Source organism: Hibiscus syriacus, unplaced genomic scaffold (assembly GCF_006381635.1).
Source record: "Hibiscus syriacus cultivar Baekdansim isolate YM2019G1 unplaced genomic scaffold, ASM638163v2 tig00110462_pilon, whole genome shotgun sequence".
NCBI lineage: Eukaryota > Viridiplantae > Streptophyta > Magnoliopsida > Malvales > Malvaceae > Hibiscus > Hibiscus syriacus.
Genome location: NW_024062747.1, coordinates 567,943 through 588,957, shown reverse-complemented (window position 1 = coordinate 588,957; position 21,015 = coordinate 567,943). Strand labels below are relative to the sequence as shown.

At 36.1% G+C, this 21,015-nt stretch overlaps 1 protein-coding gene and 2 pseudogenes across 1 annotated transcript; 1 reads left to right on the top strand and 2 right to left on the bottom strand.

Annotated features, from left to right (window-relative positions):
- Window positions 1-1,326: 1,326 nt before the first annotated feature.
- LOC120126997 (BEL1-like homeodomain protein 4) lies at window positions 1,327-7,171 on the top strand. The gene is made up of 5 exons (XM_039145012.1): window positions 1,327-1,639; window positions 1,899-3,264; window positions 4,437-4,822; window positions 5,512-5,572; window positions 6,444-7,171. The coding sequence occupies exons 2-5, from the start codon at window positions 1,993-1,995 to the stop codon at window positions 6,936-6,938; spliced, it is 2,214 nt and encodes a 737-aa protein (XP_039000943.1). The 5' UTR covers window positions 1,327-1,639; window positions 1,899-1,992; the 3' UTR covers window positions 6,939-7,171.
- Window positions 7,172-8,928: 1,757 nt separating this feature from the next.
- LOC120127000 lies at window positions 8,929-11,385 on the bottom strand (annotated as a pseudogene).
- Window positions 11,386-13,265: 1,880 nt separating this feature from the next.
- Window positions 13,266-21,015, bottom strand: LOC120126796 (annotated as a pseudogene).

Below are 21,015 nucleotides of genomic sequence, written 5' to 3'. Positions count from 1 at the left end.
ATGTCTCAACTGATCCGTATTTTGGCATTTTAATTCTCACGAACAATATTCAATATCACGAACTGTATCTTTTCAGCAACGGAACCACCAGGATAACCTCAACAGAAGCTCTGATGCCAATTATTGGGGAAACATGGTTATTTCCTACACGAACGTAGTTTCAAAATTGACTTTACGAGGTTCGACGAGAATATCGTCTACTCCTCGGGCACCACACCGGATGATAACTTCACTATCAACAAATATTACAACAAATGGAATTCTTTAGAATTCCCAAAGTGAGAGAATGAAGAAAACAAGAGGAAGAGAGAACTTGTTTTGGGATGATTTCTAATAAAATACTTAGGCCTATTTATAGTTGAGTTTTAAGGACTAAACTTATAAATAACGTAATATTTTATGGACCAAAGAATAAGTTGGCCACCTACCAAAGAATTTTCCAATGTGTACAAGTTAGCCACCAACCAAGATGAATTTTCCAATAAGTTGGTCACCAACCAAGATGAAATTTCTAACTTGCCAACTTAATTTCAAGCCAAACATAACAATTTATTCTATTTAAGGTTTAGAAATTAGGTGTTTAGAGTTTAAAAGTTTAAATTTAAATTTTAGAGTTTAAAGTTTAAAGTTTTGAGGTTTTAGGATTTATTTGTGTAAATTTTATTTTATATAAACTACGTATCAAATAATAATAATTTATTTATATAAAAAGATAAAGAGAATATTTTTTTTCCAAAAAACTACTACAAATAAATAATTTATAATTACCTATAATTTTAAAAATGCCTAAATTATAATATAAATCACCATTCATTTATATTTATATTTATTTAAAAACACGAAAAGAATAAAAGAGTAATGAAAAGAAAAAGAATAGTGTAAAAGAAAAACAAATACAGGAGCAAAAGCAAAAAATAAAAACATGTGACATAATTATTTATCATATGTCATCAAATATCTAAGATATACAATAGAATAGAATTTAGTTAAAACAATATTAAAAACTTAAAAACTTAATTACAAGATTTTAGAATTTAAAGGAACTTATCCTATAATTTGAAGACTTTTAGTAGAATCAAAAATTTTCTTTTATCCTATCTCATCATAGATATATACTGTACAAAATTTTATACACTAACCACATAAATTAAATAATTCATCAAAATCTCTTTAGAATAAATTAAATAATTAATATTTTTAATAATTACTTGAATATTTTGGACATTAGATATCATATTATTTAGTGTTAAAATATATATTTTTAATTAAATACTAGTATCATTTTTCTAGAAACAAAGGCCTTTTCCCCCTTTCTTCTCTCTCCATCTGCAGGGGAAAAGCTAAGGTTATTATTACATGTTTTATTGAGAAAGAGAGATCAGTTTCCCTTTACCTCAATTCTTTCCCTTGTATATTTCATCTCCTCTTTTCAACGAAGGAAGAGAGAATAAAAAGGAGGAAAAAAAAATTAAAACAGTCACCACTGCAAAGAGCAACGCAGAGTAAATAAGAAAGAAAGAGACGACACACAGATAAAGAGTGAGAAAGAGAAGGAGGAGGGAATTGAAGAAGCTAGCAGTGCCACAGCAAGAGAAAACGATGTCTAAGAGCTTTACATATACTCTGCAACTCTAACAAGGTCTGCTTAAATATTATAATTATATACGCTTCATTTATGTATAAACATGAAAGATGAAATGGAAAATGGTATATATATAATCTACAGAAAAACCCCAGTTCATATCTTTCACTTAGTGACTAGAACTGTATCTCCTTTTTGACCCTTTTTGTATCTTTCTTCTTGTTTGATGATTTGGTATTGTTCATTATGAATAACACTAATTTCAATATGGGTATTTATTCGTTTTTGTTTATGGGTTACCGATCCATAACAGAAGAGAAAAAAGGTGAAGGGAAGAAGAGTATGAGGGTTGCTAGAAGGAGATCAAATAAGCAAAGGGTTTATAGGATCATGAAGAAGAAGATATCGATATGGGGATAGCTACATCACCAGTCGTCCCATCAATTATTTCTCAGCACTCCAAGACTAATCATTCAACAAATTCTATGTCCCAAGATTACCACCAAGCAGCTGGAATCTTCAGCTTCTCGAATGGCTTCGAGAGATCAGCCATGAGCCACCACCACCACCACCACCAGCAGCAGCACTTGGCGCAGCAGATCCGCAGAGATAAACTAAGAGTTCAAGGCTTTGAGCCACCAGCTCTACCAGTAGTAGGGATCGAAGATGAAGCGTCAAATGCTCTTCCTGTTTATGAAGCCGATGGTATGTTATCAGAAATGTTCAACTTTCCTTCAGGTGTGAACGCCTCGGCCGAGTTATTAGACCAACATATACAGCCTAATTATCGAGCAAACAGGCCACCGGGTAATACTAGCAACGAGTGGTTTAACAATAGGCAAGGTGTTGTTGGGAGTTTGGGACTGGTAGGTGAATCAAAGAGTCATGATAACCGTGATACTTTAGCAGCTCAACAGCAACATCAACCGTTGCTAAGCATTAATGCCGAATCAGCAGCTGCCATGAACCTTTTCTTGATGAATCCACAGCCAAGATCGTCATCTCCTCCTTCAACTTCTTCTAACACTCTACACATGTTACTCCCAAATCCATCTACTTCTCTTCAAGTGTTCAGTGTTTCGGGTCCCGGAGGGGCGCCGTTCGGTTCAAGCAGTGTTTGGGTTCCTGATAGTGCGCATCAAGGAGATAACGCTGGTTCCCAACTCAACAACTCAAGTCAAATCGGAGGCGGCCTTTCACTTTCTTTATCATCTTCTTTGCAACACTTGGAGGTTGGCAAAGCTGAAGAATTGAGGATGAGAAATGGTGGGTTACTGTTCTATAATCAAGAAGGGGGCTCTTCCGCTGCTGCTCAACTTCAGTACAAGAACTTGGCCAGTCATCATCATCAGCCACTGCATTTGCAAGGTGGAGCGGGGGAAAACCATCAAGTTCATGTCGGGTTCGGATCCTCGTTAACGGTCAATGCGTTGAGAAATTCAAAGTACGTTAAAGCTGCTCAAGAGTTGCTAGAAGAATTCTGTAATGTTGGAAGAGGCCAGTTCAAGAAGAACAAATTTGGTATGATCAACACAAACCCTAATTCTAATCCAGGTAGTAATGGAGGCGGCGGAGGTGGTGGTGGTTCTTCTTCATCAACAAAAGATCGTCTCCCTATATCAGCAGTTGATAGAAATGAACATCAAAGAAGGAAGGTCAAACTTTTATCCATGCTTGATGAGGCATGTAATCTATTTTCTCTTTCTCATCTTCTCTCTCTTTCAAAGAGTCAAAGAGCCAATCTTTTTTCTTATTCTTTCAAGCACAAATAAGAATCTCCTGGCCGCCATTTTTAAATAGAAGAAACAATGTTTTGAAAATCGGACCGGATCGGTCGGTTCAATCGGGAACCGCTGTCTGATCCAATACATTCTATTCCGGTTGAATCGGTTCTAGTGAACTGTAAGGAACCGTTTGAACCGGCTTTGAACCGTTCAAACCGGATCGGACCGTGAACCGGTTCAACCTAAATTTTTTTATTTTTTATTAAATGTTTTTTGGTATTTTTATTTATTTTTTTAAATAATTATGACGTCGTCCGGTTCTTACGACCGATTCAACAGGTTAAACCAGTAAACCGATAGCACGGCCGATTCGCTGACCGGTCCAATTCTAAAAACCATGAGAAGAACCCATATACACAACAAAGCCGGCTGGTGCAATAAGACTCCATAGTCCATAGGTCTATTTGGTAGAGTTTGATATTATTTGTGGGTGTTAAAGTACTTAGGGATTGTTTGTTTGTCTCTTAATGAAACTATTCAGCGCTGAATGCTGAATAGTTTGGCATTCAACGTGTTGTTTCGTACCTCTAAATGATTAAGTGTTGACTGATTCAGTAAAATAGTGCTGATTGATTCAGCACAGAAGTACATTCTGAATTATTCAGAGCCATTATCAAACAACATGTTACATTCAGAGCTAATTCATACAGAGCTTCTGAATCATTCAACATTTGAATCATTTAACCCTTAATCATTATGAAGTAAACATACAACCACTTAGTCGACTAAGGTTTATTGGTAAGAATTTAAAAATCATTTAACTTGTTGGCAATCCTAATAAACGTGTCATAAATCATAATAATAAAATTGCAGGAAAAGGCATTAATATTATAACTTGGTTGACTATGGGGAAAGCAGTTGTTCTTTCCTTTTCCTTTAATTTTCTTATACTGCTTGTCTCTTGTTTACTCACACAAGCCCCATCAATTGGCTGAAGGATATTCATTTTTTCTCCCCACACTTTCCATTTAACAATTATTTCACTGTATTGGAAGCTTTGGATTCATGCATTGATTTCTTTTTGAGGGTTCCTTAACCTAGCCATGCCAAATCACGTCATTGATTCGCAGGTGGACCGGAGATACAACCATTACTGTAAACAAATGCAAACGGTGGTGAACTCATTTGATCTGGTGATGGGTTTCAGGGCAGCACTGCCTTATACCGCACTTGCTAAGAAGGCGATGTCGAGGCATTTCAAGTGTTTGAAAGATGCGATATTGGCACAGTTGCAGCATAGCTGTGAGGTACTAGGAGAGAAAGATGCAGCTGGAAACTCCGGCATAACAAAAGGAGAGACACCGAGGTTAAAGGTGTTAGAGCACAGCTTAAGACAACAGAGAATGTCCCATCAAATGGGGATGATGGAACACGAAGCTTGGAGACCGCAAAGGGGATTGCCTGAACGTTCTGTCAACATTTTGAGAGCTTGGCTTTTCGAGCATTTTCTTCACCCGTACGTGTTTGCCTTTGCTTTTGCCTATATTATTATCTTATACTACTGTAACACTAGAAATCTGCATCTAAAAAGCTGGAACTTGAAATAAAATCTGTCATAAATTAGTATATATGTGACATAAATGATACTTTATTAGTTCACAAAATCCAAGTTCTTTTTCTCCTTTGTGTCAGTTGCTGATTAATGTATAGAGATAAACAATAATACAGACTCTCCCTGGATGTTGCCAAAAAGCTGGCTAGAGACCTTTTTAATTTCCCTCAGCTTTTTTTCCTTCTGATTACATTATATGTACATATAGCTTTACTTTGGCACTAGCAGACCCAGAAATTAGTTAATATTAAAAAGCCACTTTATCCAAGGATAATTCCACGGAGATGACAGTCCTTATTGACATAACAGATCCTTTTTTCTCTCTCTCCAGCTTCTCTTCCACTGCATCAAATCGTCATAGTTCATGAACATACCCAAACAAACTTTTCTTTTTTCTTTTGTTGTTATTCTGAAAGTAGCTGAAGAGAAAACGAAGAAGTGTTGTTGCTGATGATGTTTCCTTCTCTTAGATTCTCACGCCCGTGCAGGGAAAGGCTTCAATCACATCTAAGGGTGTAAATGAAAGATGGGGTAGCTGTTTATGAGGTTTTTTGGGCAGTGACTCTGATGTCATTTTCTGGTCTCTTTCTCAGGTACCCAAGCGATGCTGATAAGCTTCTGTTGTCTCGACAGACTGGTTTATCGAAAAATCAGGTTGGCTCTTCTCGTAAATTCATTAATACATATTATATATTTGTGTGCTTATTTTGGCATAACATGATATCTTGCATTAATACAAAAAGAAAAACCCAAAACTCAATGGTAACTGGTAAGAACTAAGACAAGAGAAGTAAAACCATAGGAAGGGAACCATCAGTAGGTTCAGTAGAACTTGCATGGATTAGGGTTTGATTTCTCCGATTTTGTTAACTGTTTTGATATAATTATATATGATGCGACATAGTTCTGATTTCTGAAATAGATGGAACCTAGCAGGTTATAATTATTATATATTTAAAGGGCATGCAGAGAGAAAGTACAGAAACGATTAGACATGAAAAAGTTTGCAGCTTTTCTTTTTTCTGTCTCTCTCTCCTTTACCCTTGCAACAACACGATAAATCCCCAAAGTAAATAGCAGTAATGTTTTTTAGCTGCATGTTTTACTAGCACCATAGTTATATTTTTTTTATTTTTTTATCTACCTTTTTACTTACAATTACCACTTATGTTAGTTAAGTTTAATTACTCGTTTAAACTGTTATATAGACATTGCATGAAATCCAAAATGGAAATATATATGGCTGACATCGCCTGCAAAGTATACATATATGCTAGGAAAGACAAACATCTAATTCTGGTCCTACGTTTTCTGTAATTTATAACTCTGTAATAAATGGAGTGCTTCCCTACCTCAATAACCATGCCTGCTCTGGGACAGTGCTCAAGATTTCTTGGAGGTTCCTACAAGATTTCTTGGAGGTTCCTACAAGAAACAGACATTATCGAGGCAAAACATAGCTAACAACAAAGCTAACCCTGGGATTTAATGAGAATATAAAATCAATGTTTTGCGTAATTTGCAGGTTTCAAATTGGTTCATAAATGCCAGGGTTCGGTTGTGGAAACCCATGGTGGAAGATATGTACCAACAAGAGATTAAAGAAGAGGATGAAAATAATAATGAGAGCCACAACAGCAACAATGCACAGAAATCGACGCCTTCGACAACTGCCGCAACAACGCCGTCAGCTCCGCCACTAGCAGCAGGAGGCAAAAGATCCGAAATCAATGCCATGGAAAACGACCCTTCACTCGTTGGAATAAATAGGCAACGCTTCTCGGAAAACCAAGCAACCCACCACAACACCACTATTATTACTTCCCATGGTGGCAGAATTGTTTCAGCCGGTTACGGGACCACCACCACCACCCCTGCTAATGCCACTGACATTGGTTCGACATTCATAAGGTTGGGGACCACGACTGGTGATGTCTCACTCACCCTAGGGCTACGACATGCTGGAAACATGCCCGAGAAGAGTTCTTCTTTCTCAGTTAGAGACTTCGAGGGCTGTTAATCTCAAAATACATATGCCATAGTAACAGTACTATTCTCTTAAAAATACAAATCAACAATCCGATCTTTTTCCATTAAGATACAAAGAATGCGTAACGATAAACGCAGCATTAAAGTTAGCTAGTTGTGGTTGGCCTTATGATGAATGTATAGTGAGATTGTTTCACTTCTATATGTACTTTAGGTTTCTTTGTACATCTTCATATTTTCTAGAATAACATGAAATATGAACTCGATGCAATATTTTACAAGAAATGGCATTTCTAAAAATATATCAGTATTAATAAGCTAAAGCTGCAAAAATACAAAATCCCTAATTAGTCTCTAAACCTTTTGCTGTCAGCCAGGGATGGACTCAACGGCAGATGGAACAATCACCCTTCAAAATTTAAAACTATTATATATTTTAAAAATTTTATATATATATTTAAAAAAAAAATTGTTTCGTCTTCTCTTAAAATTTTATAAATTTATCTCTGATATAAAATTCTGTATCCGTACTGTGTTTTCCATTTTCTGTTGTCTTGAGAGTGAAAGAGAGAGTACTGTGTTTTCCATTTTCTGTTGTTTTGAGAGTGAAAGAGAGAAATTTGACAAGAAATCAAATACTTGTTTGGTTTCTTTTAGCCTTTTTTGTTTGAAGTAAAACCTGTTAAAATTTGATTCATCAACATTTTTTGTTGTTATTTTTTAACCTTTACATTCAATGTCGAATATATGTTACTGCGTAGGTGGATGGAGAGGAAGGGTGGTCCTGAATCCTGTGAGTCGTAGGCCAATTTTTCTGAGGACCATTTCCATATGACTTCACCTGAGTTTTTTATAGGCTCTATCAGACAATTCAATGAGTTGCCATTTTGGCATTGTACGGGTTCTTTGTCTTGTTTAGGTGACATAAATTTCAAATTCAATGCCAAAGAAACAGACCAAAAGTTTATACGAGTGCTTTCAATTTTCACATTCATTGATTCTTTTTATTTTGGAAATTACATCTATTGATGGTTTAGAAATCTCCATTTGGAACCCATTTCAAGCATTGGGCCGAATGATGCATCCAGGGATAGGATAGTGTAAGTTCTTGTTAGTCTTTAGGCCCATATGATTGTAGCATGTTATTATCGTTTTTTAATCTAAATTTCACCATAAAAAAATAATTTTAAAATCAACTTTCATTTCCAAACAATTTTTTTTAAAATGATATCTTTTTGTTGATCGAACGTGCCACATAAGACATAGATATATCCTCTGAGACAACTTGGCACGTTCATAGATTTAAATAAATAAACAAAACATAATCAATATAACACGCCTTTACTTGATCAGATACGCTTAGATGCCAGGCTATTAAAGCTTCTCTAGGAATTCTCGAAAATTATTTGACTGAAGGTAAATTATGACGTTGTATTGTTTTTTAGTTTCTTGTGTTTGAGGTAGATTTTGATAGGTTTGTGTGTTTTTAAGATTACTTAAGTTTATGATTGCCAACATATGTGGTGACATCGTATCAGAACCGTCTATGAGATCTTTTTCTTGTGACGATCACTTGTACCCATATCGTTTATGAAAAGAATGATTTGTTTGATAGTCATAATATATTCTATTATATTATTACTGACGACATTATATATTTTTTGTAATGTAATTATATTTACTGGATCTTGTATTTTTTTACTGTATTATTTTGTACGTCAATCTAAATTGAACGTTGTTTTGCATGTTAATCTAAATTGAGCTGATGGCTTAGGGTAAATTTCTTAAAATAATAATCATATATGAATGAAATGTGAAAGAATATCTAAATTGAGCTGGTGTGTTGTTTTATTATGATGGAGTTGATTGGCATGCATACATGCAAGTTAAAACCCATGTCAATATATCTTGTAGGGTTCTCAGTTCATGTTAAAATTTCAGGCAACACTTCTCACCAATCAATTTTACATTATTATGCATATTCAACCACAACTCTGCAACTCAACAAAAACTGTCAATCCTATATTCTAATGAAAACTTGGATCCTATAGAGAGATAAATAAACCGATATACATCATAAATTTGCTCCAGAATAATGCACAACCATGTGTCAAGCCAGATTAATATTCACAGGAAAAAACCCCTGATTCCGAGAACCAATAGATCACAGTCGGTCAGTCTCGTTAATCCAAAGTTCCATGCTAAAATTTTAGCAGAAAACATCCGTATGAAGTAGTCGAATTGAAATCACGCCATATCCGTCAGACTTACCATGTCAATTTTTGGTACCAGAGCAACATTCCAATTAATTTACATATGGTCTTATTACCTGTATTGTTTCCTTTTCTTTCTATTGCTTTGATGTCATTGAGCTATCTGATTGGAGCACACTTCCTTGGATATCAACATATGGTCTAATGAAAGTTCTTCGCCACCAGACCTCGAATGCCTTTTGGAGATTTGGGCAGTTGTCACCGGCCTTTAGAAAGCTGCCCAACCAAGCAAGCAGAATGCTCTGCTGATCTACTAGAGGCAACGTGAGGATCGTCCTACCGATACCTTCCTCCACCACTTTCCTATCAAATGACCTGCAGCCATGTTGCAACCAGCTGTAGTCATTGATCAACGGTTGCAACCAGGTTTGTAACAACAACTGACGAGTATCTTTCACCGGCAGTAGCTCCCCTTTTCCGATTCCAACAAATAGTCTAGCTGTAATGTTGTTAACATGGTAACGAGACACAATGGGCAGCTTTGAATGCAATGTTGCCAACTCTTGCTGAGTAGCCCAAATCCGTGCATATTCATCAGCTGCTTGCCTGTCGGCCAAAATCTCAGGCAACCATGAGAGATTATCAGCCTCCAACGCTATTTGTTTCACCACAGGTTCTTTGGTGTCCGTGTGTCTACCAGTTGGTTCTGGTTCAGCTGCTCGTTCGAACAGCAACAAGAGTGAATCCAAGCAGTTTCTACATGATATATAAACAGTTTCAATGAAGACGTCAGCTGTATCCGCATAACTTGGAAGTCTATTGTTTTCCCTAAGAAGCTTTAATACTATAGATTTCATTTCATGTCGGCTTCTCTCATCATTGCTTTTGAGAACAAGATCCATAATGTGTGAAATTGTTTCACTGGGGGAATTTGACTCATCAGAAGAGATGCGTTCTAATACTGGTGTGACACCGATACCTTCACCCTGGAGCCGCAGAACTGAAGATACCACTTTTTCTTCTTCCTCTTCGTCAACCCAAGGAATTGCTTCCAAGTATTCTAAGCATGAAAGTATGCATGAATTAAAACCAAGTAGTTCGGCAACCTGCAAAGTTCATTGTAAAAAAATTCATAAACTGGGCAAAAAGCTTTAAAATACTGAAACTGGTTTGACAATCACATATGCAGCACATGAAATTTTACAAATACATCTAAATGTATCGAGTTTACGAGTAAACAAATAGTTGAATGTGCATCAACATCCAGGTGATTTCTCGATACAAGACGGCAGAATTATATCTTTGTTTCCAACCAAGACAGCATGAAATCCAAGTAAACATTTGATGTACCAAAATTTAGGCAGAAAGACGTGCCTTCATGTGTCTTAATTAGCATTTATCAAGTTCAAAGAGATAAGATACCTCAGTTGAGTAACAATCTAAGATTATTATTTGTTAAGTCAGAAATAAACTACAAAGGGTGTTCTTAGCGCATGTGTTCATGCGCAACATAAAAAATTTCAATTCCTCAAATGAACAGGCCACAGTATTGAATGTGCAAATTACCTTGAGAATGCGGAGCACACGCGAAACATTGCGTTTGATTAATCGCTGTTTCATTTCTTTGCAGTACATTTGTCCAACAGTCTCGATGTAAGTTTCACCATCCTTGCAGTCATCAATTTCAAGGCAAGACAAACCAGGCTCTTGTTGAGAGAATTTTTCAGTGAAAAAACTGCTATTATCCAGTAGCACTTTCTTGTGGACACTCAATTTAACACAGTATCCTTGTTTGCCAAGCAGAACCACCTTCATATCACTAGTCCCTGGCTCACCAAACTCAATTGTCACTTTCCTCGGCACATGTTCTATCATAGGCTTCGGCGGTCTCTCAGTGATCGGATCACCGATATCAGGATTATCTGGGGTAAAATTTCTTTGAGCACCGGATGTAGCAGATGGCTTTATTGGGGCAATTGTTGGTTTCTTCCCGGTAAGCGGGATTTGTTTCTTATGAACATTACACTTGGGTGGTGGTGAGGATGATTTGGAGCATTTTGTGATTTGAGAGTCTTTTGAAACCCACCAGGAGAGGGACAACACCAAAAACCTTCAGGGGTCACTGCAATTGGAACATTTCTAATCTTGGTTTGGCCTTGCTCTACCTTACTAACTCTAATTTCATCCATTTTTAGTAAGAATTCAATGTATTATTGTAAGAAAATTGTGCAGGCCACTCTCCTAAAAGCAGCTGAAGATTTTATTTGAAATAAAACAAAAAAAATTTTAAAGCGCCACAACTTGCAGCTTTCCTAAGACAAAACAGACTTGAATAGCTACCAAATTAAGCAAAATACAAACAAGAAGAAATCCCAGAAAGAAATGTGAAGGGGGAAAAAGATAAAATCTTTACGGGTTCTCCTATGACCATAGATAGAACAATCCAGAGGGGAAAAGGGGGATTAAGAAAGAAACTTGAAAACTCTTGTGATCTATACAAATGAGAAACAAACATAACAAAAATAGTACATTTTTTAATACCCGACAAAGAGAATCATGAAAACTTACAAAACACTAAATTCTCAGCTGAAGAAAGGCTGGTGTTACTGTGTAACCTGGTTTCTGCCCTCAAAATCCCTTTCTTATCGATTATTTCTAAAGCCCACGGGAGCCTAAAATGATCGAGTGAAAGTGCTCTACTGAGTACCAAAGGATCCGTTCAACTCATACTTCTCCCAGGGCAAAATGATGAGTAAAGTGTTTGTATAATAAAAATAAAACACAACAGCTAAAGTGAAAACATACAAAAGAAAAAGAAACAACTTGATGCGGTTTGGTTAGCTTTTACAACGTTTCTCAGTGTTCTACTTATTGCATGGCTTTGCCAGTGCCACCCTAATATGATCTTTCTTTTGTCTTGAAAACGCTTCCTCTATAATCAAACAAGCTCCCTTTTTTTTAATCATTTCCTTCCAAATTTCCAAATCTTTTTTATTTAAGAATTTAATTTAAGAATGAATATTAGATGAAACCAAATTAAATAAAAAAAAAGTTTATATTAGTTGAGCTTATAAATACTATTTTATTATTTAAATTTATTTGAAACTTTTAAAATTAAATTAAATTTATTTAATTTGAGTTGAATTAAATATTTTTATTTTTTAAAATTTAAATGTTATTATTTATAATATTATGATACTGATTGATTTTAATTTAAATGGATGACATAATTATATACGATACATATATCTATTTTTTCATATTCTTGTTCACATATGTAAATAAGATTTATAATGTTATTGAATAAATTAAATATTCTATAAAATTATATATTATTTTTATAATAATATTTTTAAATAATGGATTCAGGTCAAAATATTAATAAGTGTATAAAAAAGTTAAAAGTAATGGGAAGAAAGAATTTTTAAAGAGTTGTAGTTGAAGGATCAAATTGAATAAAAAATAAAATTAAGAGACTAAATTTTAAAAAAAGAATTTGTTATCACAAATAAAAATTGAAGTTACTCATAATTTATAATGATTGAGGGACATGTGATTTAAATTTAGTTAAAAATGACTTAAAAGGAAGGAATACTTGAAGAAACAAGAAAATCATAGATCAAATCACAAAACAATCAAACTACTTAACTAAATACCAAAATTGCATCATTTTATTTTTCAATTATTCAAATTTACAAATTTAAATTGTATTCGAATTTAAAATCCAAACAAAATAATCGAGTCAACTTGAAGAACTCAAAATTTATTTATTTTTTTAATTTTTTAATCTAAACAAACTTTTGTTCACCATAATCTAATTTACTACTCAACTTTTTTTAATAAATTCAAAATCCTAAGCCTACGGGAAGAAATTACTGCATAGACCATTTCTACTACATCAATGATCCCAACCAATTAGAAAGGTACACGTCAAATTTTTCCATGTCATTCACACACATAAATTTTGTTTTCCAAATCGGTTTATTTATTAATGCATATCAAAATTAAATCTAAATTTAAGCATTATTTTTACGGTCTCCATTAATACATATAAAAAAAACTTTTACCTCCCTTCGTCCAAGTTTTATTTATGCCATCATTTACTCTCAAATCTAATCTACTTTTTTTTAATCACCTTATTTCTGTCATCTGCTTGTTTTAATGTCTGGAGCCTGCACAATTCCAATGCCAGATTTAATCCTATTAGAGCAATGTATCCTCATTTGTGAAGTAGAAAGGCAAAATTCAGATGGCCATGGAGAAATAAGTTGAAAAAGAATCTTCATATGTCATGAGGTGAAACCTGATGTGCCTATTGTTTGCCTCTTGCTCATCTAAGACTTCGCCAATGTACTCACACACAAATGTTCCAATCAAAATTGGTTCAACAGCCCGGACTCCCCAGCCCTGAAGATCAACATGGAGAAATGTCAAAAAAACAAAGCTTTAGAATGCAACCAAAATTTGAAATTCTTACCTTATTCTCTGTTTTGAAGACTTCCAATTTCACTAGTACTCCATTTTTGCAAAACCCTATTCGGACATTCTCTATTGCAACTACACATGTGATTGCATTCATAAACAAGGTAGCCCTCCTGCAAAGTTTCAAAAAAATTCAATCACAAGATATAAACCAAAATCAAAAGAGAGCAGCAAATATGCCAAATAGTCTAAGTTGTCACATATACTTGTCAAAAAAGGTTTTTCACCATATAATGTTGTCAATGCAGCTTAAATAAGCTTATGAGTATCAGATCAGATTGATAACACATTCCTTGACAAACATCATAAACTATTCATTGCAGAGTGAGCAACAACAGAGACAATAGAAGTATCCGAATAACTGTTTTAAAAAGACTCTTCAAGCAAATAACGGCGTGTAATTTTTTATATGTGATTCTAGAAGCAATAAAAGCCAGCAAAACTGTGATGCTTTAGAGTGAAAATAGTAATGGTTGACAGAACAATAATTAAAGTACCTCCAAGATAATTCGACCTTTGTCATCATATGGAAATCTACCACGCATGGGTTTCCTATATATGTGTCACGATCAGAGGAGAAGCGATAAGAATCGAAGCAAGAGAATTGGGGAAATCAGAAAAAGGGTTAGAGATTTGGAATTGGGACTGGACCTAACACGTTTTACAGCCACTAAGGATAATAAACATCTTGCTTAGCTGTGCAGGTGGTTATAATCAGTACAACAAGGACTGCCAGCTGTAGGGTAACTATGGGAACACTGTAATTATATAAACCATGTACTAGAGGAGGAGAAAATATACTTTTGATTGAATGAATTCTAAGCTTCTTGAATCTTTTCTTTTCTCTCCTTAAATCTCAATTCTCTCCATTCTTCGTCTAATTTTCTTCTCTAATCTCCTAGGGTCATAACAATATGTCTCTTGCATCTTCATAATCATTATCAAATAGATATACATGATCACATGTCTCAGAACAGCATGTTGAATTTGAACAAGTGCATCCAAGTTGTAAACTCTGAAAAAGATATGCACATAATTAGAAGGAAAGCATCACACCAGAGTAAGATCTATCAAAGCAATTAAAAATGCACTCCATCATGTGAAGGGTGAGATGCAAGTCATGAAATAGGATGATGTCTGTTCTTTTCCTAATAACCAGTATTTGATGGTACTAACAAAACCCGGAAGCCTACAGGTAACAGAACTATCAAGAACCTCAAGAACAACTTTTGGTTTCTAATGTCATTGTTCCATGCAATTGAAGTAAACTCCATGGGGGCATAATTATAAGGAATCTATATGAAGTAGCAATAGAGAGAAAAAAAAAAGATATAATAATACAAACACAAAGGTACCTCAGCATCAAGTTGAACAGATTGATCAAGCAAAGATTTTGTAACATAAGTAAAGCTTTCCCACGGCATGGAGGATACATCATTTTGGTAATCAGAGCCATTGCCACAGATGTTAAGGGAATTAGAAACACCTTCATCCACTACACAAGCTACTGGAACTGATTCCTTTCCAAAACTTATATCATCACACAAGATACTGGCTTTCTGCATGGGCCATTGTCTAAAATGTTGTGAATCAATGATACAGTGACACTCATCCAGTTCCCACTCATCTACATGATCCAAAGAATTTGCTGATGGGTGGCCTTCAAAACAATTAGGAAGGGGCATTAATGGGGACAGAAAATTTGGGTCCTTGACAAGCTTACATCCATTTACACACACAAAATCATCTTGATGCCACTTGACTTGAATGTTATGCTCACTACAGAGCCTGGCTGCCTTAAGATACATACGTTCCGTTAACATTCCATACTTCTCCTCCAATGAAGTTTTGAGGTTCACTTTGCAGCAAGAAGAGCGAGCAATAGACAAAATGTCCAAGTTATTAGGCCGCTCTTTTGTTTTATGAACCTCAGAAAGTAATATTTTTGCAAGGGAAGAGCACTGGGATTCTGCTAATCTACCAAGATTAGCCGTGTCTGTTACTTCAGGCTCTACACTAATGGTATCAGTGTCGATCAACTTTGATACCTGCAAGCATTTCTTCATAGTGGCAGTTGCCCTGTTCCTGATTCTGTATGACACTGCCCCCAGACCTTTCTTAAATCTAGGACGGCTAAGTCTCCCAGATTTTAGTTTATAAGCATAATAACGCACCCCTTTCTTGGGGGGACGGGAGCTAGCTAAACTTGTTCCCGTGTGAGCAGCCTGGTGAAGGCGGCCAAGATCAGGCAGCAAATTAAACTTTAAGCCACAAAACCTGCAAATAAACTTTTGAAAACTGCTTACATTGTCTGAATTATTATCCAAAGAAACTGAGTTGCCAAGCTCAAGCTTCTGTGGAGATTCCTCACCCACAGATCGATCATGCTGTTGAGCAATCTTTGACTGTCCAAAATCAACAGTATGAGCTGATTGCTCATGCAACCATAAATCGTCAGTATTGCCAAAATGGCTGCCACAGTGAATGCATCGGAGAATCATGCACTGTTCAACAAATTGTACATGGTGTCTCTCCTGAACATGGGATTCTAAAACCTTTTTGTTAGTAAACGAATTCAGGAAGATTGCACAAGCATAACCTCTAAAGAACCATTGTCTTTTGCTTTTTGTGATTCTCCATCCAGTGGGTGCTGAGCTGCTGGCCATCAAGAAATTTCACTGAGCAAATTTTGCACTCAATAGTCCTGTCATCATCAAAACTATCATTAATGGCCGATGGCAAGGAAACTGGTCCTTCCACAACGGTGGAAGAAGGTGCACCTTCATTGCCTGTGAAGCCCCATAACATTTGGAGTCGCTCCTTTTCATTGTAAACCAATTTCATCAAAATTTCTCCAACTCTAAAATCCTTTGATGCTTCAGAAAGGGCCCATTCAAGTTGGACTTCCATAGGAACTGGGCTTCTTAGAGATAAAATACTTTTAAAGAGGTTGTAGAAAAGTTCACACGCTTGATGTAAATGCATTTTTTGCTCTAGTGAATAACAACCCTTTAAAAGATCTAAAAACACGTCTCTGGATACTATCCTGCTCTTACCATTCCTGGCACGCTTGAGCCAACTGGGAAGGTGCTTATCACAATATAATGAATGCCGCTAAGGACTTTCATGACAAGGATCAAAACCACTATGGGAAAATAAGCCTATGCAATGCAGTAATTCAGTGCTATCATGATCTTTACCTGAATGTTCAGGCTTCCCAATTAAACTGTTTCTTCCCTGGAATGCATCCCTCATTACTGACACTGGCTCCACTTGCAGGGGACTTCCACTTTCTCCCAACAAAACTATATCTCTGCAATATGCGGCCTCGGAACTGGGAATGATCTCTCCATGCTTCCTTTTTAGTGTATTCTCTGGAGAATGCGAGACATTATTTGCATTACTTTTGGGTCTGTGTTTCTTGCAGAATGAAGAGCCATACAGCGACCTATGCTTGCATCTAGTGCCAAGAACGGTGGTACCTTCACACATTGGTGTATCAACAGGAGGAGCCACTTCTGCTTTTCCCGAGCTGCTAATAAAACGAGAGGCCAAGTGCACGCAACAATAAACATCCCCTTCATTTGCCCACCTCACACACTGCCTTCCCTTCGACTCTATAAATGCTACGCACTGCCGGTTTTTACTCCCAGTATCTATGGATTTCTTAGCAACTGCTTCATTCAGAGGCATTGCTGCCAACTCTTTTGGCTTAATATGCAGAGCCAAGGTGCTATTGACCTCTTCACTTGCTGGTGTTATTTCAACACTGTTGGTGTTGATGGGCTCAGTTGCTTCAACCAGAATATTTCCCCATTCGTCTGTCAGATCATTTGATGGGACCATTGGTGTGGTTTGCTCCCTCTCTTCTTCCTTTTCACAAAATCCCAGTGTTGGCATGCTGACATCTACATCAGCCTGGCTACTAAAAAAACCCGAGTCAATTTCAACAGTCATTGTTTGATCAGAACCATTGCTTTGCATTTCGGAGGCATGTATGTCTGCACGCCGGACTTCAAGCTTGGGCCTCTTCCTGCTAACTTGAATTTTTTTGTTTCAGGGATCATCACTGTTCTGATGATCAGTAACTCCGGCAGTAGATACAGGGTGAGATGTTGAGAACCATTTCATAACTTCATGCTTCCATGTTTTCCATTCAGAACCAAGTGTGGAATGCACTGGTGCATCCCCCAGAGTCCTAACATCATTCCATAGTATAGAATCAAACAATTCCTGAGTCGAAGACAGAGAAAAAATAGTTTTATATCAAATAGAGTATGAAATCGGAGGAACAGTACCCGCCCTGCAAGAATAACTTTATGCAACTGATGCATGATCCCTTGTTTGCCTTGATGGAATGTCATGGTTATTGTAAAAACCCTTTTTGGGCAGCAAAGGGAGGGTTGGCTGTTAATATAGGGGACACAAATTGTACAACTTGAGGAAGCCATTTGTGAATGAAAATTTCTAATTGCATTCTATTTCAATATGAGCTGAAATTTAACATAAATGCACAACCTCGGAGTCAGACATACCTCCGTTAGCAATTCAATGGATTCAGCACTATGTGCATTCTGACATTGCTGTACCCACGAGTGATAAGACTCCTGAAGCCAGTCAGCATATATGTAGCGCTGCAATATCATCTGCAACCAAGATATGGTATTACTTATATCTTTAATGTATTCGCAAGGAGATAGAGATTGACTAATTAAAATGCTACGGTGGATGGCAGGGTGGCTATGATATTTGACAGTAGCCACTCCATAACTCAGGTCAACAAAGATGAACTCTAAAAGTAGAGATTAGTGAACATTCATATCCCCTCAGGGTATAATCTCATAGTAACTACTAGAAGTCTAATACAACGTAAAAAAAAACAGGTATTTTAATGAGTTTCTAACAAAATTGTAAACATTAAACTAAATTAAGAGCACAGATGTAGTAGGGAAGACCAAGCACAAATCTTTGTTGTTCATGTTCCTAACACCTGTGACCTTGCTATCATTTATCAACAAGGATCTGAGTATCGTAAATCGGCCACATTACATGCCATTATTTGGTGGGGTCCATCATTTAATGCCGGTAAAGTTTCATGCATAAAAAATGTCAAGTGAAGGATTTACGTGATGGAGTTTCAAAAGCATATTTCCAAGATCAGAATAACCACTGCAGCGTGAAGCCTCCATGGCGAATTCCTTCCAGACAATCACATTACGTACTGTCTCTATCAAAGCCTACACATGTAAAAATAGAACTATGGAACAAAGGGCTCGGAGGAATTGAATAATATATCAAATAAAAAAAAGATTAGAAAGAAGAAAACAATACCTCACAATGAAACTGATCAATTATATTGAGCAAACCAACAACTAGCTTTTGCATTATGTACCGCCTTGCAACAGACAAATCTCTAACCATTTTTAGCCCAACTTTATGATTCCTATATGCGATAGGCTCGGGGAATTCATTAATAGATCGGACAAGTAGCATGTCTTCCCAAGAATAATTCCTGGTGTGAGGAAAAAATATCAAAAAATACTGCTTCCGATTATGAGTTGGTTTTGCTTTTAAAGTCGATAATGGGCAGTCAGCCCTTGCATATTTGATTCCAGCCTGCCATTTTCCTCTCCACTATACTTGGAAAAACAGAAGAGTATTAACATGAAGATAAATGTTGCATGAATTCTCATAGACTAGCGAAGTAAATAACTAACAAAAATGATATTAATTTATTTAAAAGCAACACTAGATAAAGGATTTTCATAGAGATAATATTAAGAAGGCAATATAAAGGGAATTTAAGAGCATAAATAGATAATGAGCACACAAATGCAGCAAATCTGAGAAAAGAAACACAAGGCACAATGTGAGAATACATCCTAAAAATGTTTGCAGTAATGCGAATCAAAACCATAATAATCATTGGATAAGAGAAATGTTATTTCATGAGTAAAACAAGAAATGCTACCTTGACCCACAAAGCCACAGGTTCATCACGCTCTAACTTCTTGGACTCTGAAAGAGACAACGCTGCCTCCCTGTTGTTGCTTGGCCATTCACTTTCGCTGGTTTTAACAATAAGATGAGAGTTTTCAGAGGCCAAATCAAGTCCAGTGCAACAATTCTGCGCATTCGAACCACCTTCATTATCATGTGATCCACAAGATAATCTTTTGTCATCTACGTGACAATCATTATCTGAAGATCCACTATGGTGTTCTTCAGAACTTGGCAATTCATCCCTTGTGCCTTGGTCTGCATCCTCTCTTCCAGCTGGATTCCCGTCCACACTTGGCAATAAGTCATCTATCCTATCATCTGGACCTTGAACTTGTTTCCTGTGTTCCACGCAATTAGATTCTCCCTCAAGTTGTTCCTAAACTCAGTTGAGCGCAATCAGAATCCGCAACATACTGAACACCTGAACAAGGGACCAATTCCATGATTCAAACCGAAATCTCTATAGCGGTATGATGTGCAATGCATATGAACATCAATCGGCCCCCAAAGTCAGTTTCCTGTCCAAACAAAGCTCAGACATACTACAATCAGATGATGCACAAGAAACACTGTCGAGGATATATAACGAAAACTGAAGAAAATCATGGAGAAGTCCTTCCTAAGCATCAAGATAGGTATGTTACAGGACATAACAGCTTCCAGGGGTAAAAAGTGCTAAAGTTGGTCTTTTGCCAGCATTAAAATTCATTCCTTCAATAGCAGTTTATACATTTCTAAAACTTCCTGGATTTAGTATAGACTTGACGGTTAAAATTCAAATGAATCCATGCAGAATTTTAATCAGATCTTTGCTGCTGTGCATCCCATTTCTAAAATAAACTAGCACTCTAGATTACTATCACTTATTATTATAATGAAAGAAAATGGATGAGCTCGTGCATTAGGAAAAAGAAATTACAAACATTTGCTGCAATATAATTAGCAAATCAGAAAATAATATATATATATATATATATATAAACCTTTCCATGTAGTCGAAGGACATTTTATATAGAATATAGTGTATGTTAATTAGAAAAAAATAAGAGCCCATTTAGGTTCTTTTAGCAAGCGTAGGGTTCCTGACAAAAAACCTAAAGCTATTTCTCCAAAGAAACAGTACCATGCTAGACCCATATCTTAAAATCCACCTCAGAACCAAAAATCTCCATAGATCATTAGCCAAAACCCCAAACTAACAAGACCCAGAAACAGGATTGTCACAAAACCCTAACATAATACACCATTCATTAATCTTGTAACAACAACAATGATAACCCCAAAAGAAAAAGGACCCTTTTTTCCAATCAAATTCAATTATGTAAATAACCACACAATCCCCAAATTGGTGTAATAACATGGTATATAGGTGGGTCCAAATTGCAGATCATAGAAGTAAAGAAAGATATA